General features: G+C 37.4%; 1 protein-coding gene across 6 annotated transcripts in view; it reads right to left on the bottom strand.

Moving 5' to 3' along the window:
- Window positions 1-20,753, bottom strand: part of NOVA1 (NOVA alternative splicing regulator 1) — a 174,920-nt gene that overhangs the window by 31,409 nt on the left and 122,758 nt on the right. For 5 of the 6 annotated variants that reach the window (XM_042467222.1, XM_042467239.1, XM_042467248.1 and 2 more), the window contains 2 exons: window positions 20,087-20,253; window positions 1,372-1,443 (listed from right to left, as the gene is read on the bottom strand). In XM_042467222.1, the coding sequence (XP_042323156.1) occupies window positions 1,372-1,443; window positions 20,087-20,253 (239 nt within the window). The remainder of the gene's footprint in view (window positions 1-1,371; window positions 1,444-20,086; window positions 20,254-20,753) is intronic. The other variant, XM_042467230.1, reaches the window with a different exon arrangement.

Here is a 20,753-nt window from a genome sequence, read left to right on the forward strand (position 1 = left end):
TATTATTGTCCTTGCCTTTTAATATGAAGTATAGGTATAAATGACTGAAAATTGTTCAATTTACCTGTTTTGAGATGCAAATCAAGTTTCTACCGCAGTAAAACATTAACATAAACAAGCATTTATTATGAAGAAAATATCACAAAAAGTTACAAAACCACTTAAAGTTGTCATGAAATATATAGAACTGGATTCACAACCATGACTGGATGGAAAATAGTTGTTCCTGCTGTTACACACACTTCTATGAAAGTTCTCACTCACTTGGAGATATAACTGGGAAATTCTAGGAGTTTTTCACTTGCGGAAGAAGATGGTACTGTATTTGGTTTGGTTTTATATTTCTCATACCATGCCCCATCATGAATACTTACCAAAATACAACTTTTGTTTGTGGAACTCTTTGGCCCAAACTCATTTTACTCTATTTAGAATGCTAAGTATGTGAATAGAATGACAAGTAAATACAAAATTCATGTCCTTGCTCAGTACAGAAAATGATGTTATTTAAAAACATCTGGATATAAAATAGATATTTATTTCTTAGATCTTGCCATATGGTTAAGAAGCAAAGTTATTTTACTTTTTGAATAGTTAAATATTGGTTACATTACATAAGATGTACAAAAGAAGAAATTTACATGGGAACCTTAATTATAAAGAATTAAAAGGAACATTTTGAGGACTGTGATGTTCTCTTAGCCCTGTTTTTTTTTTTAAACTAAGCTATACTGTAACTAAAGAAGAAGACCACAGCAGTGCTACTTCTTCTTAGTAACTGCTTTTGAAATCCTTCTCCTTGTCTTCATGTGCACATACTGACAGGACTGGTACAGAAATAATTATATTATCCCTTATTAATGAAGCATACAGTTTATTATACAAAAGCATGATCTGTCCTCCCATCCTTGGAAGAGACATGATAAAACATACAGACCCCAAAGAATTGCATGCAGAGTATATGGTCCAGCAATTTAGAATCACCCTCTTCTGCCAGGCACTCTATCAATTTCCTGAATACCATAGCTAGTTCAGCAACCCTGAACTCAATGCACCCAAGAAGAGCTGCTGTTAGGGCAAAATGTGAAGAGTCCAATGATTACAAGCAAATACCAGGTGCTCCTGAAAGAGTATTTGGATTTCAACAATAAAAAAATTGCACAATTTTACTTCAGTATAAAGTTTTATAATTCATTTCATTTATTAATTTTAAAAGATATTACTTATGCAATAGTATTAATTAGATATTCATGATTATGGGTGTATATATGCAAATGAACAAATAAAACCTTAACCCACCATAACATTTTCTCCAGTTTGCAAGTTGCCGCTCGTGAAAAGTATGGTGTAGATGGTAGAATGATACTGTACCTGATTAGCTCTGGAGGTGGTCATGGGATCAGATGGAGAGGACTTGGTGGTAGTTGGGGATGATGGCAATGTCTGGGAACAAAGCAGTTCAGGAGCAAATCAACCTCAACAAGCCTTAGACTGAACAGTAAAAAAAAAAATTAAACAAATGTAATGTAATAGAAAATTAAATAGAAAAAGCCTGAAAACGGAATTTATCTTCCTCATTGGAACTTAATGGAATTTAATGCCAGTCAAGCAAATAACTAATGCATGTAAGTTTGCATGCATATGCATGTAAAACAAACTAATGGCTCAAAATCAAGATGGTAAACTCACAAAATAATAAAAATATGTTGACTTTATGAATAATATTTTCTTTCCCATTCTAGTTTCTTAGGGAAAGTAAAGATTAATAAAAGCAAAAACAAATTCCAACAAGTTCAATGAGCAGATGTACCATTTAACCACCTTTCTGCTAAGAAGTTCTTAGAAGATTAAAGTCTGTGTTCTGATGTATTATCTCGATCCATCCTTGTTGCATCTTGATTTTATCTTACAAAGATGACTCCATATAAATTTAGTGATTCACAGCATAAAACCATTACATACAGAGGTTTAAATGCAAGAAACTGCCATTTATTTATTATTATTTAACAAAATAGATTTAAAGAATATGTGAACATATATCAAATCATGGGTAAATTTACAGTTAATAATTGTAGCAATACATTTGTCACTGATGCTCAGTAATACATTTATCAATAAAGTTAAAGAATCTACTATTAGTATGCATTTAAAAAAGGATGAATGTATCAAAATATTTCTTAAAATATGTAGTATAGTAATTTAAAACACTTGCTAATGAATAAATATAGCTATGAAATGAATGTCCAGCTCTCTATTATGGTATGCTGATAACTGTCAAGTTTTAACATCAGCCCACTGAGGCAGACATATTTCAATTTTCATTTTTTAAAAATCCTTATTTTAAGTATTTTAATGCAATACTAATGTGCCACAAAATTCATTTTATTTTTATGCTCAAACCGAATAAACATAGCTAAATATTTAGCAAGTATTTAGAAATAGTTTATATACATATAGCAGTGTATGTCTAAGTGATACAACATCCAGGAATGGTTGATCCATATTACAGGCAGTTTGCAAACATAAACAGTTCCTGAGAATAACAGGATCAGAATTATTTCTTGGTGAACAGCAATGTGGCTTTTGCAAGATGTGAAGTACCTCCGAGACAACAGTTTTTGCCCCATCTCTGATTAAATTTTAGTTGTGTAGAAACAAAAACAAAACCTAGAAATATTAGAGCCATAGAGCAAACACAGAGATGGTTTCTAATTGGTTTGTATGACTATCTGAAACTAACCAAAAAAGTACCAAATCATTCCATTTACTGTTATAACAAATGAAGACAGAAATGTAGGGCATAGTGATTTGAAATGGACACATTTTCAAGGTAAGTTGTTTGTGAATGGGAATAATATTTGGAGTGAATCATGTCCCTGTTTAAAAACTGGATACACTGGAAATCGATGCCTTTTTTATGTTGAAATTTTTAAGGAAAGAGATCCAAATTTTCTAAAAATAGCTAATTTTATTTTTAGCTGCCTTTATCATCATTCAGTTCGTTGTTAATGTTCATTTTAAAAAACATGCCTTTATACAGTTTAAACCCTACTTCTTATTCTGTAAAGAAAGAATAACCCATACTTAATTTTTCACTGTTCTTGAGATAGGATGCTCAGAAGGGACGTATGCCAAATGCATATAATTATATGTCTCTTGTGACCCTTATTTACTGACTGAACTGCTGTGATATAAAGGAAAGCTCAAAATCATCCCATCTCTTTAAATTCAACATAGTGTTTGCGACCACAACTTAATGGTTAATCAAAGGTAGTTTGTCTGATACAACATCTCTGAAATCCTGCCTGCATAAACTGCCTGAAGGAGTCAGTTGTGAGGCTTTTGTTGAAAATCATGAAATCATACAGTTGGAAGAGATCACAAGGACTATCCAGTCCAACTCCCTGCCATGCAGGAACACAGAATCAAAGCACCCCACACAGATGGCCATCCAGCCTCTGTTTAAAAGCCCCCAAAGGAGGAAACTCCACCACACTCTGAGGCAGCATATTCCACTGTCAAACAGCTCTTACTGTGAGGAAGTTCTTCCAAATGGTGCGGTGGAATCTCTTTTTCTGTAATTTGAAGCCACTGCTCCGGGCCCTATTCCCTGGAGCTTCAGGAAACACACTTACTCCATCTTCAGTATGACATGCTTTCAAATATTTAAACATGGCTATCATATCACCTCTTAACCTTCTCCTCTCCAGGCTGAACATACCCAGCTTCCTAAGTCGCTCCTCACAGGCCATGATTTCCAGAACTTTCACCATTTTTAGCATCCCTGAATTCCTATATGGATAATTATTGGTCAGTGCCAAACATACCATTCATGGGCAAGATAATGCAGTATGAGGTGGTCTTCCAGCTCCCAAGATTCCTGGATGAAAAGGATTATCTAGATCCATTTCAAACTGTTTTTAGGCCTGCTTATGGAACAAAGAGAGTGTGGGTTGCATTGGTGGATGACCTATGCAAGGAACTGGACAGGGGACAGTCTTGGTTCTGCTAGACCTCTCAGCAGCTTTTGATATCATTGACCATAATATCCATTTGGGTCACCTTGCTGGGATGGGACTTAGAGACACTGTTTTACAGTGGCTCCATTCCTTTCTAGGGGGTTGACCTGAGAAGGTGGTGCTGAATTCTATCCAACCATTTGGCCATTTCCCTATGGGGTTCCTCGGGGCTCTGTTTTGTTCCTTCCTGCTATTTGATATATACAAGAAACTGCTGAGAAAGGTTGTCCAGACTTTGGGGTGCAGTGTCACCAATATACAGATGACATCTAACTCTATTTTCCACCTCAACTCTTCCCCACCTCAATACAACGAGACAGTCTTACTTTTTTAAACAGGAGCTTGTCATCAGTAACGGACTGGATGATGCTGAACAAACTGAAACTTAATCTAGAAAAGACAGAGGTGGTCCAGATCAGTTGAAAGGCAGATCAAGGAATAGGAATTCAGCCAGTGTCAGATGGGGTTACACTTCCACTGAAGGCACAGGTTCATAGCTTGGTTGTATTCCTGAACTCAGGATTGAACCTGGAGGCCCAGGTTTCTGTGCTGGCTAAGAATGCTTAAAAGCTTGTGCTCCAACTGTCATTGTTCCTTGAGATGGCATATCTGACTATGGTGGTATGTGCCTTAGTTATATCCCATATGGTCTATTGTAGGACACTCTACATGAGGCTGACTTTGTAGAATATTTGGAAACTTCAGCTAATTTAAAGAGCTGCAGCCAGAGTGCTAACTGCAGGAGGTTACAGAGATCGTACTTTGTTTTCTGTGTGCCCTCAAGTCATTCCTGACTTATGACGGCCCAAAGGCAAACCTATCATGGGATTTTATTTGCATGGTTTATTCAGAGGTGGTTTGCTGTTGCCTTCTCCCGAGGCTGAGAGATTGTGACTTGCCCAAGGCCACCCAGTGGGTTTCAATGCCGAGTTGGGAATTGAACTCTGGTCTTCAGAGATGTAGTCCAACACTCAAACCACTACGCCATGCTGGCTCTCACAGGGACCATACTATTCTCCCATTAAAACAGTGCCACTGGATCTCAGTTTGTTTCAGGGCACAACTCAAAGTGATGACTATGACCTATAAAGCCCCATATTGCTTAGATCAAGGCTATCTGTAAGACTGTATCTTCTTATACATCTCTACTTGGGCCCTGAGATCAACAGGAAATACCTTTCTCTCTTTCTAGCACTTTCACAAGCACAGTTGGTGAGGGTGCAAGAGAGGGCTTTCTTAGTGGCTACCTCTACACTTGGGAACTCCCTTCCAAAGGAGGCCAGAATGGCCCTCTCCTTGCTGTCCTTTTGTTAGTAGGCAAAACGCTTTTTATTCTGACTGGCTTTTAATACAGAAAGTTTTTAAAGAACAGGGTAGGAGGTACTGTGTTGTTTTAAACTGTACTTTTTAAATAAATTTTTAATCTTTTAAATTGCATTTTATTCTTCCAACTAGAGATTTGAAGTGTTTTAATAGTGTGACTGAGGGGCGGAATAGATAGGCCAGAAAGAGCAGCCATAAAGAGTAGCCAGAGGCTGCTCCCACCCAGGGGGCCACAGTGACCACATGATGTGGTCCTGATGCCAGCCCCTGCTGCAGTCCCCAATGGACTGTGGCAAGGAGTGGAAAATATCCGTTCTGTTTAAGGCCATGTTTGGGCTGCCTCAGGCAGCCTGGGAGTAATCCTGGCACAGCTTCTGCATGGGTTTGGGCAATGAATCATCTAAATGCTACACACCTAAGCCGTGTGGAAGACAGCTTTTTACACCCATTTGTTTCAAGCCTAATTTAACTAGAATCATAGAGTTGGAAGAGACCATAACAGCCAGCCAGTTCAAACCCAGCCATACAGGAATACACCATAAAAGCTGTTCCGATAAATGGCCATCCAGCCTCTGTTTAAAAACCTCCCAAGAAGGAAACTCTACTAAACTCTGAGGCACTGTACTCCATTGTCAAACAACTTATTCCTAATGTTTAGGTGGAATTTCTTTTCCTGCAGCTTGAATTCTATGTTCATCTTCACTTTCTGTAAGTTTTTCACTGAACACTCGGCCCTCCACATTCATGGGGGTTGGGGTTCACAACCCCTGTGAATGTGAAAAATCACAAATAATCCCCATCCTAGTTAAAGAGATGAATGGGAGGGGGAAGAGGTTCAGGCATGTGTTCTCCTCTTTTCCCCCTGTCCTTCAATCCCTTTAACTGGCTCTCTGCCCCTTTCCTGGGCAAACCAGGAGCCCTGGTGGCGCAGTGGTTAAATGCCTGTACTGCAGCCATTCACTCAAAACCACAAGGTTGCGAGTTCAAGACCAGCAAAAGGGCCCAAGCTCGACTCAGGCTTGCATCCTTCTGAGCTCGCTAAAATGAGTACCCAGACTGTTGGGGGCAAATTAGCTTACTTGCTAATTAGCTTACTTGCTGTTCACCGCTATGATCTTTGGAATAGCGGTATATAAATAAAACAAATTATTATTAATTATTATTATTAAACGGGTGCCTGCCTTGCCCAGGCACCCATTCACACAGAAAAAGGTCTGGGATGGGGGATAAATCCATCCCTCCAAACTCCTTTCCCTGGTAGATGAATGCCTGCTTTGCCCAGGCACCCATCCACCTAGGAAAAGGGCTGGGAGGGAGGATAGATCCATCCCTCCAAACCCCTTTCCTGAGTGGATGGGTGCCTGAGCAAGATAGGCAGCCATCTGTCTGGCAAAAGACTTGGAGGGATGGATTCATCCTCCCTCCCTTTTCATGGGGAAGGAAAAGTTTGGCGTGCACACCCTTCCTGGCTTTTCCCTCCTGGCCTTTTTTTCCCCCAAGGGGAAAAGCCCATGAGGAAGGTGGAGCATGTGCGCACAGAGGCCTTGACCTCACAAATAATAAAAATTGTGACTGTTAAAGCCGTGAATGGGGATGCCCAAGTGTATTACTCTTTTAAATCGTAAACTGTCTTGAGTCCCAATTGTTGGAGAAAGATATAACAACAACAATATTGGGAAATGAGCTTGCAGATTCTTTCACAATAATTGGTTTGTAGCACTGGGCTGTTAATATTTCTTTACATCTGGCTTCTACAGAAGTGCTATATCCAAAGGGAAGTGCACAGAAAGTGGAAAAGATATACCACTGGGAACTACTGATTGTCAAGTTTTCTCTTTTAGTTCTTTCAAGGGGCCTTCAGATTTTTAATCACTGAGATTGAATGATACAGGTTTGTCTTTCTTGGGTGCTCATACAGCATTCTGCAGCACATAGCAATATTTTGGCCACTGGTTACAGAAATGGACCTTTGCAAAATATGTGGGCTTCAAGATATTGTAGACCACATTATATAGTACTGTCTCTATTACAGAGATAAGTGAGTATATTTTCCTCTCTTACTGTCTGAGAAGAGAGTTGCATGAGGCAACTTAAGAGTTTGTAATTGAGACTGTGCTCTGAGGCCTCCTATTTTGTTTGCTCTTTGGCATTTTTTACAAGTTAGTAACTTAGGCCCCATACAGACAGGCCAAAATAAAGCTGCTTCGAGTCACTTTGGAGGTACTGTATGCTGTTTAAGTTATGCATGTGCCCTAAGAGTCCGGAAGCCACGTCAAAGCCATGATCTAGTCCTAAGAACTGGAGCGCAACTTTGGTGCAGCTTCCGGACTCTTAGGATGCATGCATCATTGAAACAGCATACCTCCAAAGTGACTCAAGGCATCTTTATTTTGGCCTGTCTGTATGGGGTCTTAGAGAACTTATTGTGATGTAGTCTGTCTACAGGTCTCCACCCCCCACTTTTACAGATGCCAGTAGGTGGCAGTATTAGAGTTGATTGGCTTTGCTTTGCCACTAAGGGTCAAGAGAAAGAGGAGGACAAGAAGAAAGTTGAATGGAATCACAATTGACAAGAAAAAAGAAAATAGCACAAGTAAAAAGAAAATGGCACATTAAATATAGGGTACACGATAGAAGGAATTCAAGGATGGGATAAGTGAGAAAGAGTTTGAAAGAGACTGAAAAGTTTGAAACAGTCTGGCATAGGAAACACAAAGATGACAAAAAAGAGCCTAGGAAAAGAGTGTCAGGAAGAGGACATTAATGTAGGATTCAAGTAAAACAGGGATTGTGTCCTCTAAACAAGGAAAAATACTCTGACTTCTGAGATCACTGAAGGGAGTACAGATGGGTGACAAAAAGCTGGAATAGTTAATTCAGAAGCAGGGACCTCAGTGAAAGATGTTATGACTAACTCCAACATAAGTTGTGGCACAGAGACAGAGTTGCTGAGGCATACTGTATCCCAGAAAAAAGTATATGTGATGATGGAAATTGATAATTTAATTTATAGCACATTTCTGTTTGGATAGAAGCGGTACATAGGGCATGGTTTTCAAAACTTTGACCAATTTGGACATCTCTGAACCCCTCTACAATAGATAATTATCTTTCAGTCTCTAACATATCATTCTTGAGCAAAGCATTGTTGTGTGGGATGACCAGGGGTTCCTGGATGAAACAGATTATCTACATCTGTTTCAATTTGGCTTCAGATCTAGCTATGAGACAGAGGCAGCTCTGGTCACAGGGAACTGGAGAGTGTGTCTTTCTTGGTTCTGCTAGAGGTCTTAGTGACTTTCAAAACTATCGGCCATGGTATCTTTGAGTCATCTCTCTGGGACAGGGTTTGGGGGCACTGTTTTATAATGGTTCCAGTCCTTCTTGGAAGTGTGAACCCAAAAGGCTGTGCTGGAGATGCCTGTTCGACACCTGGCTAGTAGCCTGTGGTGTCTCTCAAGGTTTGTTTCTGTCCCTCATGCTGTTTAATACCTATATGAAACTACTGGGAGAGGTCATCCAGAGTTTTGGGGTTCAGTGTTATCAGCATGCTGATAACACCTGACTTTATTTTTCCTTTCCATCTGATTCCAAGGAAGCAGGTTTTGAATTAAACCAGTATCTACTGTCAGCAATGGTCTGGATGAGAGTGAACAAATTGAAACTTCATCTGGAGAAGACAGAGGTGCGCCTTGTCAGTTGGAAGGACGATCAGGGAACAGTGATTCAGCCCATGCTCCATTCAGTTACACACCCTCTGAAATCTCAGGCATGCAGCTTGGGTGTGCTCCTGGATTTGGATCTGAGTGTGCGTGCCCATGCTTTGGCTATGGCCAGGAGAGCATTTGCAGTTAAAACAAGTGAGCCAGTTGCACTCGTTCCTTGAGAAGATAGAGCTGGCTAAAGTGATACATGTCTTGATTATATCCTGTTTGGACTACATGGGTCTGCCTTTGGAAACTTTGGAAATTTCAGTGGGTTCAAAATTCTGCAGCCAGGCTGGGTATGGCTACAGGAATCACGTGACTCCCCTACTGAAACAGCTACACTGCTATCAGTCCATTTCCTGGCAGAATTCAAGTGCTGGTTATGACATTTACAGCCCTAAATGGCTTGGGTCCAGAGTGTATAGAGGCCAGAAGGTTTGTTAAGATTGGCAGGGGAGGGCTTTCTCTCAGTCCCACTACCTTTGCAGACATAGTTGGTTGAAGAGTTGGGAGCCTTTTCCATGGCTTCTCCCAGACTGTGGCACTCTCTTCTACAGGAGGTCAGGTTGGTCCCCTCTTTGCTCTCTTTTAGCCAGCAGCTAATGACACTTTTATTTAGACAGGCTTTTGGTGTGTGGATTTTCCTTATGCAGTGTGTGTGTGAGTGTGTGTAACTGGTGTGCTTTTTTAATGTTTTTAATTTTTCAAAAATGATAAAATGCTACATTTTAACTATTATATTTTAATACTACTATTACTGCATTATTTTAAACTTTTGTAATTACTATTTTAGTTGTATCTTTTTAAAATTATTGTAAGCTGCCTTGAATCCCATTTTAAGAGAAATGTGGGCTATAAATCTAATAAATGAATGGGTAAATAAATAAATCAATAACTGCAAAAATTCTCATAAATTTGCTTTACTGATTCATTGGTCACTAAAGCAGAGGATCAAAAAATAAAGATGAAATTACGAACTCCTGTGTACACCGGTATGGTTTAAAACTGGATTATCCATATCCAAGCCAAATAATCTAATAGCAGGGAGGTAAATAGGTATAGATATCAGACGAAACTTGCCAATAAAACTCTGTGATAGGTTCGCCTTAGGGTTGACATAAGAAGAGCCCTCCCTCCAATTCATCTGCCTTGGTCCAGGCCTCAGAGGGAGAGAAGAACCACTGGACCTCATCCCCTTTCCCTCCACCATTCCCTTCTCCTTTTGTTTCGTGTCTTTTAGATTGTAAGCATGAGGGCAAGGAACTGTCTGATTAAAAATCATTGTAAGCCGCCCTGAGAGCCATTAGGGCTGAAGGGTGGGATATAAATACCTAAATAAATAAATAAATAAATAAATTATCTGTACCTATTTCAATCAGTTGCAGTCCGATGATAGGTTGGAGATAGCTTTGGTTACTTTGATGGATGTCCTATGCCAGGAACTGGACAGAGGGGATTGTGTCCCTCTTGGCAGTAATCAGTACCATTAACTATGGTATCTTTGGGGCTACCTTACTGGGATGGGTATTAAAACACTGTTTTACAAGTGTTTTCTATTTGCCACCCTAGCATTGGCCTGGTGTATCCCACAGAGCTCCTGTCCCACATTCTGTTTAACATATGCAGAAAATTGCTGGGAGAGATTATCCAAAATTTTGTGATTTAGGGTCATTAGTATGCCAAGGAATAGTGTATATTTTTTCCAACTTATTCCAAGGAAGATGTGTTGGTTTTAAACTGGTGTGTGTTGTCAGTAATGAACTGGCTGTTAGTTAGCAAACTGAAGCTCAATCCACACAAGACATATGTTAGTTGAAAAGCAGATCATAGAATAGGGATCCAGCCTTGCTGGATGGATTAAGCTCCCCCTGAAATCTCAGGTTTGCAGCAGAGGCATTAGCCTGGACTCAGCCTTGCACTGGATGGCCAAGTTTTGGTAGTGGCTAGGATTGTGTTGGTATAGTTCAAAGTAGTGTATCACTGCACCAATTCCTTGGAAATGTCAGCTGAGCACATAGGAGAAAGCCATAAACTACTGTGACACCTCAATTGTAGAATGTTTCCCATTAGAGGTCCAACATGTGCCAATGCTAGTGTCATTCCAGAACAAATTAGGAACATTATTTCTTTTTTAAAAAAGTAAAGTCTTTGGGGTCTAAACTAATCTTATAAAAACCTGCTCTCATGTACTGTCTTAAATGATCTTCAATTGTGTCAACTGCTTTTATACTGTCTTGTTTTAGCTTGTTTAATATGCTTTTACTCTGTTTAAATTATTGTTTGCAGTTTTAAGTTGATCAAGCTGATGCTCTGATATGCGATCTTTAGATACAAGTCAGAATATAAAAATAATAATAAAATACTAATACTAATACTACTAATAAATAATATTTTTGTCTACCCCTCCCTCACAAAGTGCTAGTCTTTTTGCTGTATGGGTTAAATGTTAATTTTGTTGACACACTTTCTCCACAAATCAACATACCCTTACTCCATGCTAGATCTCAGCTGTGCCCAAATTCTCTATTACACTTTTTTCACAGGCACTAAGACTATTCATCTAAAGTTTGCCTTTGAAGAAGATGTCAAATGTCATCGTGCTTTTAATCCATTCATAAATTGCTTTCGCTTTATCAAACTTCTGTCCAATTTATCTTGTTTATATAAATTTATATTCCATTTTACAAAAGAATATCAAAGCAGCGAATTCTGTAACATTACAATATTAAGTGGGGGGAAATAACCCTAGATCACACAAAGAGAAAAACCTATGTTATCTCTCAAGGAAAATAGTTTAAACCTATGTAAAAATGTTTTAAATATTTTTCTAAAATTCAAAACTGTAGCCCCTCATTTAATATCCACAACCAATTACTGCCTCCATCTTGGAGTGTATTTATCAAACGCTGCTGATTGCTCATAAAAGGTATGCACAAAAATAAAACAAATTAAGATAGATTTTTTTTGTAAATATTTCTTTCTTGGAAGATTCTCTCTTTAAAGGCAGGTTTGGTTTTTCTTACTAGTTGTAAAAGTGAAAGGCTACACTGTGCATCTAACAGCACATTTGCATATTTTCCAAGTGATATTTGGAAAAAGTGATATTTAGAAGACACATAATTCTCTCACACAAAATAACAGGAATACAGAAGAGCAGAGGTAGATGTTACCTTTTAACTGCTAGAATGTTCAGGATTATGGGGCAAATCTTGCTGTTGTTGAGAACCTGGTTGAGCTAGGATATTTCATCATGTTGAGGTATCTTCAGCTCCCATGAGAATCTTGGTTCCAACATGAGACCAAGATATCACACTTTTTAATTAATGTCATTTTCAGTATTTCACACAACATACCATAGCTCAAAACTAGTGCTTTTTCCTTTTCTGAAGCTAAGCACACACACCCAACAAATAAAATAAAATAAAATAAAGCAAGCAAAAAATGATGACGGAAGACATGAACTGCAACTTTTACTAGTGGATGCAACAAGGCAGCAAGTATTAAATGTTTCAATTTCTATATTTTTACTTTTTTATATAAATGTGAACATACCTGTCTAAAAATGTACAAAATCTCTTAGAGACCATACATACATACAGAGATAATAATGGAACTGTATAGTTCATCTAGTCTCTCCTCTCGTGGCCTGTCTAGAGTCAGTAATGGGCTGGATGAGGGAAAACCGACTCAAATTGAATCCAGAGAAAACGGAGGTACTAGTGATAGGTTCTCCTGGTCCAGGAATGGCGGTGGTTCCACCTGTCCTGAACGGGGTCACGCTCCCTGTGAAGGACTCCGTGCGCAGTCTGGGGGTGCTTCTTGACTCGTCGCTTCACCTGACTGCTCAGGTGAATGCGACGGTCAAGAGCACCTGTTATCAGCTTCGGCTGATTCGCCAGCTGCGCCCATACCTGGCCCAGAGGGACCTAGAAACTGTTGTACATGCTCTGGTAACTTCGAGACTGGATTTCTGCAACGTACTCTACATGGGGCAACCCTTATACCAAACTCGGAAGCTGCAAATGGTGCAGAATATGGCAGCCCGGCTGGTCACTGGTGCTCCCAGGACCAGCCATATAACACCGGTTTTAAAAGACCTCCATTGGCTGCCCATTCGCTTCCGAGCTCAATATAAGGTGTTGGTTATTACCTATAAAGCCCTAAATGGCTTGGGCCCAGGATACCTAAAGGACCGCCTCTCCCCGTACATTCCGGCTCGCACCCTCAGAACGTCTGGGCAGCAATTACTGAAGGTGCCTGGGGCTAGGTTAGCCTCCACCACACGGAGGACATTCTCCACAGCTGCCCCAGCCCTTTGGAACACGCTGCCCACTGAGCTCCGCTCATCTACCACCCTGGCCCAATTCAGGAAGGACTTAAAAACCTTCCTGTTTCAACAGGCATTCCCCGAATAAAAATCCTGTGGGCCTCCCTCCTCTTCCGTGGCCAAGAGGTTGGGCTATGGGGCTTTTTACCTGTTATTTTTGAATAGTTGATGTATTTGCATTTTAATCTTTTTGCATTGCTTGTATGGATTGTTGTTGCTGTTTTAAACTCTACTGTAAGCCGCCCTGATCGTAGGAAGGGCGGGATATAAATAAAATTTTTATTATTTATTATTTATTAAATTGCTGTCTTGAGGCAACAAGGTTTTTGTTTTCATAGATTTTTTAAAAAAATTATTTGCATATAATTTCTCTCTTACTACTTCATAAATAATAATAATAATAATAATAATAATAATAATAATAATAATAATTTTGCATCTGTTGTCTCTTTTATTACACAGTGATAAAGTAAATTAAGATTACTATGCAAGGATTCATCAAGTAAGGACATATGTCTCTACACACATCTGAATCTACTTCTTTGTGTACAAATGTGCTCCTTGGGGTCAATGGCTGATTGGGGAATTCAGTTTTGTATAAGGGAAATGTCTTCCTCTTATGACTCTGTGGAAGTCAGTAAACTGCCTTAAATTCTGGCTATGGGGGAAAGGTAAGATATAAATAAACTGAATAATAAAAATGTTCCCACTCTAGTATAGTCAAGCTGCTCCAGAAATTTGCACATTTTATTATCTGTCAGGAGAACGATGTGGCTAATTTAAGAGTTTTAGTCTAAATAGGAGATCTGTCCATGGAAAGTTTTTGTAAACAGAGCAAAGCTGATAATTTGGGATTTAACCTATCAAGAGGCAGTGAGCTGTAGACTCCCAATCATGTTAATAAAAGATATCTCTGTAGGTTGTGGAGGGAGAGTGGGCAGTGACAGTGAATTAAAGGTGGCTGAAAAGGAGGGGGAAAGTGTTACAGAGAAGGGGATTGCACAATAGTAGGTAGGAACTGAAGTATCAGGAAGAATGACAAAAGCCTGGAGTGAGAGCAAAAGAAAAACAACTCAGAAAAGCAACCAAATTTAAAAAAGGAAAGAAAAAACAAAAACAAACTCCTTGGCTTTTGAAACAAAGAAACAAACAAAGCATCTTAAATCCAAACATCAGAAAAAAAACAAACAAACAGGAGGCCATAAGAGCAGGAAAAGAAAACATGTGGGAATTAGCTATTCCAGGGAAATAGCTGAGGTTCCAACAAGAGGGCAAGATGCAACACTAGACATCAGGGTGAATGCTTTGAGTAAAAGTCATAGACAAGATGAATCACGTAACAGACCTGGCTTAAAGGGCACATACAAAGTCCAGGTCTCCAAAGGCAAGTAAACTTTTGATGAAAAATCAATATTTACTGAAAATGTTATTTTTCAGAGGCCAGAAGAATACTGGGAAAGAATCAGAATTTTAAATTAATTATATACTGTTGCAATGTCATAACACAACTAAAAAGTGTATTACAGGGGGGGGGGTTTGCTGCTAATATCTACCACTATATTTGTTATAAACACTTTTTGTCCCAGTAAAGTATAATAGTCATGGCATTTGGAATGATTTCTAAATGGAAAAAGTACTACCTCTTTTGAGCATTTGTTTCTTTTTTTAATTTTTTTGTGATATGAATGGAAATTTTGTTTTATTTGTAAGATTTCAAGGAAACATAGTTTCAGAAAGTGCTGCATACAGAGGAAAATGGAAGAAATATAATAACTTTGAATTACTATATGCAAAGATTTTTTTAAAAAATAGTAATCAACTTCAGGCAATATTTGGCTATAAATATTATTATGCTTCAAATAAAGAGATGTAGAAATTTATTAGAAATTTTATAAGTTGTTTACTTTAAAGAATATCCAGTTTTAAAACCTTTGTCATATCAATCAAGTTATTCACTATTTATTACCTGCCTTCTAGTGAGGTTATAGTAAAGAACTAGATGATATCTCATTTGTAAAGGTACATAAACTTTGTAATAAATGTTTTTTTTGATTGCTTTGAGTTTTTTTGGTTTGGATTCTTTTGGCTAAATCTGCTGACTGAATAAGAAAAGAAGAAGGATGACAAATCTATTCATCCTGCCACAGTATAACTATAAGCAAAATATTGTGGAATTAGTAGCCAAATACTATTTTAAACACTTAAGTTTCTCTGTGCAGTTCAAAGAGAGATTGAAATGAGTTGTTTTTTTACGTAAGAGGTAGATTTATGTCATCCCTTCTTGCCTCATATCTTCACCTATTTTACTTTTGACAAAATAATTTGTCATATCTACACCAGCACGTTTTTTGGGTGGAAGCTTTTTCTGTAGTGATCAGATTATAAGAAACAAATTGTTTGAGTTTACATCCAGCAAATTTGTATTTTCGGACTTGACTGAGGTTGAAAGTAGGTAGCTTATCATTTCAATTTGTGTTTGTGGTCTCTACTAAACTACTGCATATTCTTACATATGTAATCCCTAGCTTTCTATAATGTATGTAGTAGTTAACAATATGCTTTCATTATTACAAAATGTAGCATCTAATTTCTTAAATATTTTATCTGCTATAAACTGCAACAGCCTGTATTTGAAGGCTTCGTAACTACCACAGACAAATGGATGTCATTTTTGTTTTCTAGTAAAAATATACACCTTCCTCAGAAAGAATGAAAACCATCACGGCTCCTTCTATAAGATATGGAGATGAAATAGTATTTAATATTATCTAATGTAAACGGACTCTTTGTTTAAATATGTTGGTAGGCATCTAGAGGACTCAGATCTTCAGGTGTAAACATAATCATAGACCCAATTTAGAAAAGATTATGGATGATCTGCAAGGTTGCAGATGCCTTCCTATCACCCCTGCAGTTGGGAATTCTAGTTTGTGTCTCCCAACAAGCCAGAATTTTAAGCCATAGTTTGTTGTTGGATTTTGATTTTAACTTCTGGGACAGAGACAAGGCGGCACTCCTGGTTTGCACATGATCAATCATTATGCCTGGAAGTTTTGTAGTTTTTTAAACATTTCTGCTAACAGAAATTCAACAGGAGCAACAAGGAAGCATGTACAGAACAGTGCTTCATCTTGATAAACTAGGCTTTCTCAAGAATGCCTGAACAAGCTCTAACCATTAATACTGTGATACCATGATTCAAAATGACCATTTTCAAAAGTAAATGTTTCCTAAACTCTTAGGAAACAGTGTCTTTTGTGAGACACTGGAATTTAGATTGTTATTTTTTTCAAATGCAAGTTGAGTATCCCTTATCTGAAATGCTTGGGACCAGAATTTTTTTGGATTCCCTTCCTCCCCAGTTTTGGAATATTTGCATATACATAATGAAATATCATGGAGAAGAGACCCAAGTCTAAACATGAAGTTAATTTATCTTCTGTATACACCTTTAACATGTTTTATATACAATATTTTTTAATAATTTTGTGTATGAAACAAGATTTGTTTACACTGAGTCCCCAGAAAGCAAAGGTCTCACTATCTCAGCCACCCACATGGACAATTTTAGATTTTTGAGTATTTCAGATTTCTGGATAAGGGATACTCACCCTTTATATATTTGCAGCTTCTAAATCTTCCTTTTGAAATTGATTTACAGTGATCTGTAATTAAACATTGCTTAATGGAAGACATTATTTTTTGGTAACCCCCTCCTGACATTTGAACAAAATTTTCCCTCATGCATCAAGTTATTTCTCAACACTGCTGTCTGGTATATGACATAATGTCTTAGAAATATTCTTGTTTCTCTGTTCTTAATTATATGCAAATTGCAAATACGCTTTTCTGGAATGCATGAGGAAGTGATGAACTTGTAGAAAATTAGCATAAGAAGAGCCTTGCTATATTAGCACAAAAGCATTAGAATTCACCCTAATTCCAAAATGACCAAACATATCTTTCTGCAAGCCCACAAGTGAGACATGAGTTTTCTCTGGAACTGGAATCCAGTAGTATACTGCAGTTAGCATGTGACTAGTAGTCCTCAATAGCCATCTTCCGGTTTATCTAATCCCTTTGTTATTTTGGCACTTGTACACCACTCCATAACCAGAATTATAGAGGTAGCTTATACTGAAGAATTAAAATATTTTTGTCTCTTCAATCTACTGGGTGTTCCCTAGGTGTCATACTATACAGCTTCTCTCTGTTCATTTTATCTACATGATACATTATTATATAAATATCCATCATGCTCCTCCATTCTCACCTTTTCTATTTAAAAATGTCCCCAACCTCTGTAGACAGATATCAGATAACAGGCAGAAACCATATTGAAAATGTATTTTTATTCAAATCTACATTCTCTGTCAAGGGAAATGGTTAAATATGTATAAGAGCAGATGATATTGCTCAGAGGAAGGAAAATAATAATAATAATAAAACTTTTATTTCTACCCCACTTTTTGTAAAAACAATCTCTATAGCCATAATTCCCCAAAATGAAGTAGTTAACCACAAAGTGGGATCAACTGAGAGCTGTTGTGTTTGTCTCCTTAGTTTAAGATGTTAGAGACTAATATTTTATAAATGACAATGCTTGCAATCATGTATATATGTGATTTGTTTGTTTGAACTGAATGAAACTATTTAAAAGGTCATGATTTATTAATGAAATTAATCAACATAAAAGATCCAACTAGATGGCTTCAGTATTTATTTTGTATACAGATTTATAAAACATATTAGAGAACTCAAACTATTTAAAAAGAAAATGACAGAAAATTTATCTTATTGATGAATATTTGTCTTGACATTTAAAAACTAATTTACAAAATGGATAAGATATTAAATTTTGAAGTAAAAATATCGTTTATAATTAAGAGAAGTAATTGTGAGCCTTAACAGAAAACTTAAACATTTTAACAAGCAGCTGGGCTATACAGAGACACTGTTTACAAATTATATATCACTAAAATCCTTTAAAAGAGGTATACCAGTTTTTCCATCTTAGGTTCTTACCCATTTCCTTACCATTTCACTAACAGATAGCAAAACACAAAAAGACAATGCATATTTTAAATACACATATATATTATATTTAAAGGCTGACTGAAAGCAAAAATAATGCTGTATAATGTTACTGTAACACTGTATTAAAGATGAAAAATAGATTTAAAGTGTTTTGATCATAAATTCCATGGCATATTTAGTGTGTTAAGAGAGATCTTACAGTTTTGGAAGGCTTGTTTCTGACTTAGTTCTAAGCTATCTTGTCTAATCTGTAAAATAATGTTGATATTGAAAGGAGTTCCCCTTTCATCTATTACATTCATAGAATCATAGAACTGTAGAATCATAGAGTTGGAAGAGATCACAAGGGCTATCCAGTCCAACCCTCTTGCCATGCAGGAAATCTCAATCAAAGCATCTCCGACAGATGACAATCCAGTCTCTGTTTGAAGACCTCCAAGGAAGGAGACTCCACTATACTCAGAGTGAGTGTGTTCCACTGTTGAACAGCCCTTACTGTCAGGAAGTTCCTCCTAATATTGAGCTAGAATCTCTTTTCCTGCACCTTGCATCCATTGTTCTGGGTCCTAGTCTCTGGAGCAGCAGACAACAAGCTTGCTCCCTCCTCAATATGACATCCCTTCAAACATTTAAACAGGGCTATCATATCACCTCTTAATCTTCCCTTCTCCAGGCTAAACATCCCCAGCTCCCTAAGTCTTTCCTCATAGAGCATGGTTTCCAGACCCTTCACCATTTTAGTCGCCCTCCTTTGGACACGCTCCAGTTTCTCAATATCCCTTTTGAATTGTGGTGCCCAGAACTGGACACAATATTCCAGGTGGGGCCTGAGCAAAGTAGAATAGAGTGAAACTATTACTTCCTTTGATCTAGACACTATACTTTTATTGATGCAACCTAAAATTGTATTGGCCTTTTTAGCTGCTGCATCGCACTGTTGACTCATATTCAACTTGTGGTCTTCAACTTGCAAAGACTGCAAGAATTATAGAAATACTACCAACCTCAAGATCTTATGCCTTCCTCATTCTGCATTGTCTTTAAATGTCCCATACTGCCTAACCTCGCAGAATTTGAGAACTGCTGATTTATTGGGTAAGATACAAGACTTATTCAATTAGCAGAGTGTTTTTGATCTGGATAAGTTCAGACTTTGATTAGCTTACTTTATTTTGAAGAAAATATTGAGTAAATGTTTGGAAATACACACATACTTACACTTTTACCTGGGAGATATGTATACACACGGAAAAATGATCTTGTATAGCCCTGTAGGTGGGACATGTACAACGCATCTACTAAGCAAGAATATTGTTTAGGAAACCTTGGAGGCGGTGAAATTATTCATAAGACTATGTTAGACTATTTTGTTCATACTGGCTAGGTAATGTAAAGTTCTTAAAATCAGTACCTGATACAACCATTCAAACAAGTAGTTCTTTCTGGAGGTTTTCAAGCTGCTGAAGTCAGGAAATAATTTCACAGTTTGACAGTTGAAGAATATCCTCAAAATCCCCATAGACAGAGGAACTGTCTTATTAGATATGCTAATAAGAGTCTAACATTATAGCAAAACCTATTCAATATGAGTGATACACTTGCTAATCCCTTAGGGCTACTATGAAATAACTTTTATACAAAACCATCTTATTCCCTTCTCAACCAAAACTCACTTGTTTGATCCGGTCTGGATTGACGGTTGTCTGAGGCTGTAGAATGCTAACTGGTTCTGTCTTGGCCACATTTTGAGGCATTTCCCGAATCTTTTCAGCAATGAAGCCATGCACTGCATTTAGTGCTTCCACTGTTCCCTGGATCAAACACACCCGCTCTGTCGTACCTTCAGAAACAAACAAACAAAAAAAGCTTATTTTGTTGTTTTGTTTTTAAAAATACTCAAGGCCATCAATATATTGGTTCAGATGTAATACTACCATGTTAGTCATACATCCAAAAACTGTATCTGGATTATATAAACATAATTTGCATAGTTCCACAGTTCAGTATTTCTTGGTGCAACGGCCCCAGTAGCTATATGTGTTGATATCTTTGAAAGATTCTTAAGAACACAAAGAAATATTTCTTTAAGGATTTAGGAACGGCTATGTGTCCTTTATTGGGAAAAAGGTAGAATATAATTAAAATAAATAAATAAAATACGCTCATCATACTTTTCTGCTATCTGTCATTTCTCATCTGCAAATAAAACAGAGGTGCTTACTTCATATTTAACTATCATTTATTTTAAACAAATAAATGCCTTAGAAATAGTATTAACTATTCCACCAATATTATTATTATTATTATTATTATTATTATTATTATTATTATTATTATTAT

Source organism: Sceloporus undulatus, chromosome 1, assembly GCF_019175285.1.
Source record: "Sceloporus undulatus isolate JIND9_A2432 ecotype Alabama chromosome 1, SceUnd_v1.1, whole genome shotgun sequence".
NCBI classification, from domain to species: Eukaryota; Metazoa; Chordata; class Lepidosauria; order Squamata; family Phrynosomatidae; genus Sceloporus; species Sceloporus undulatus.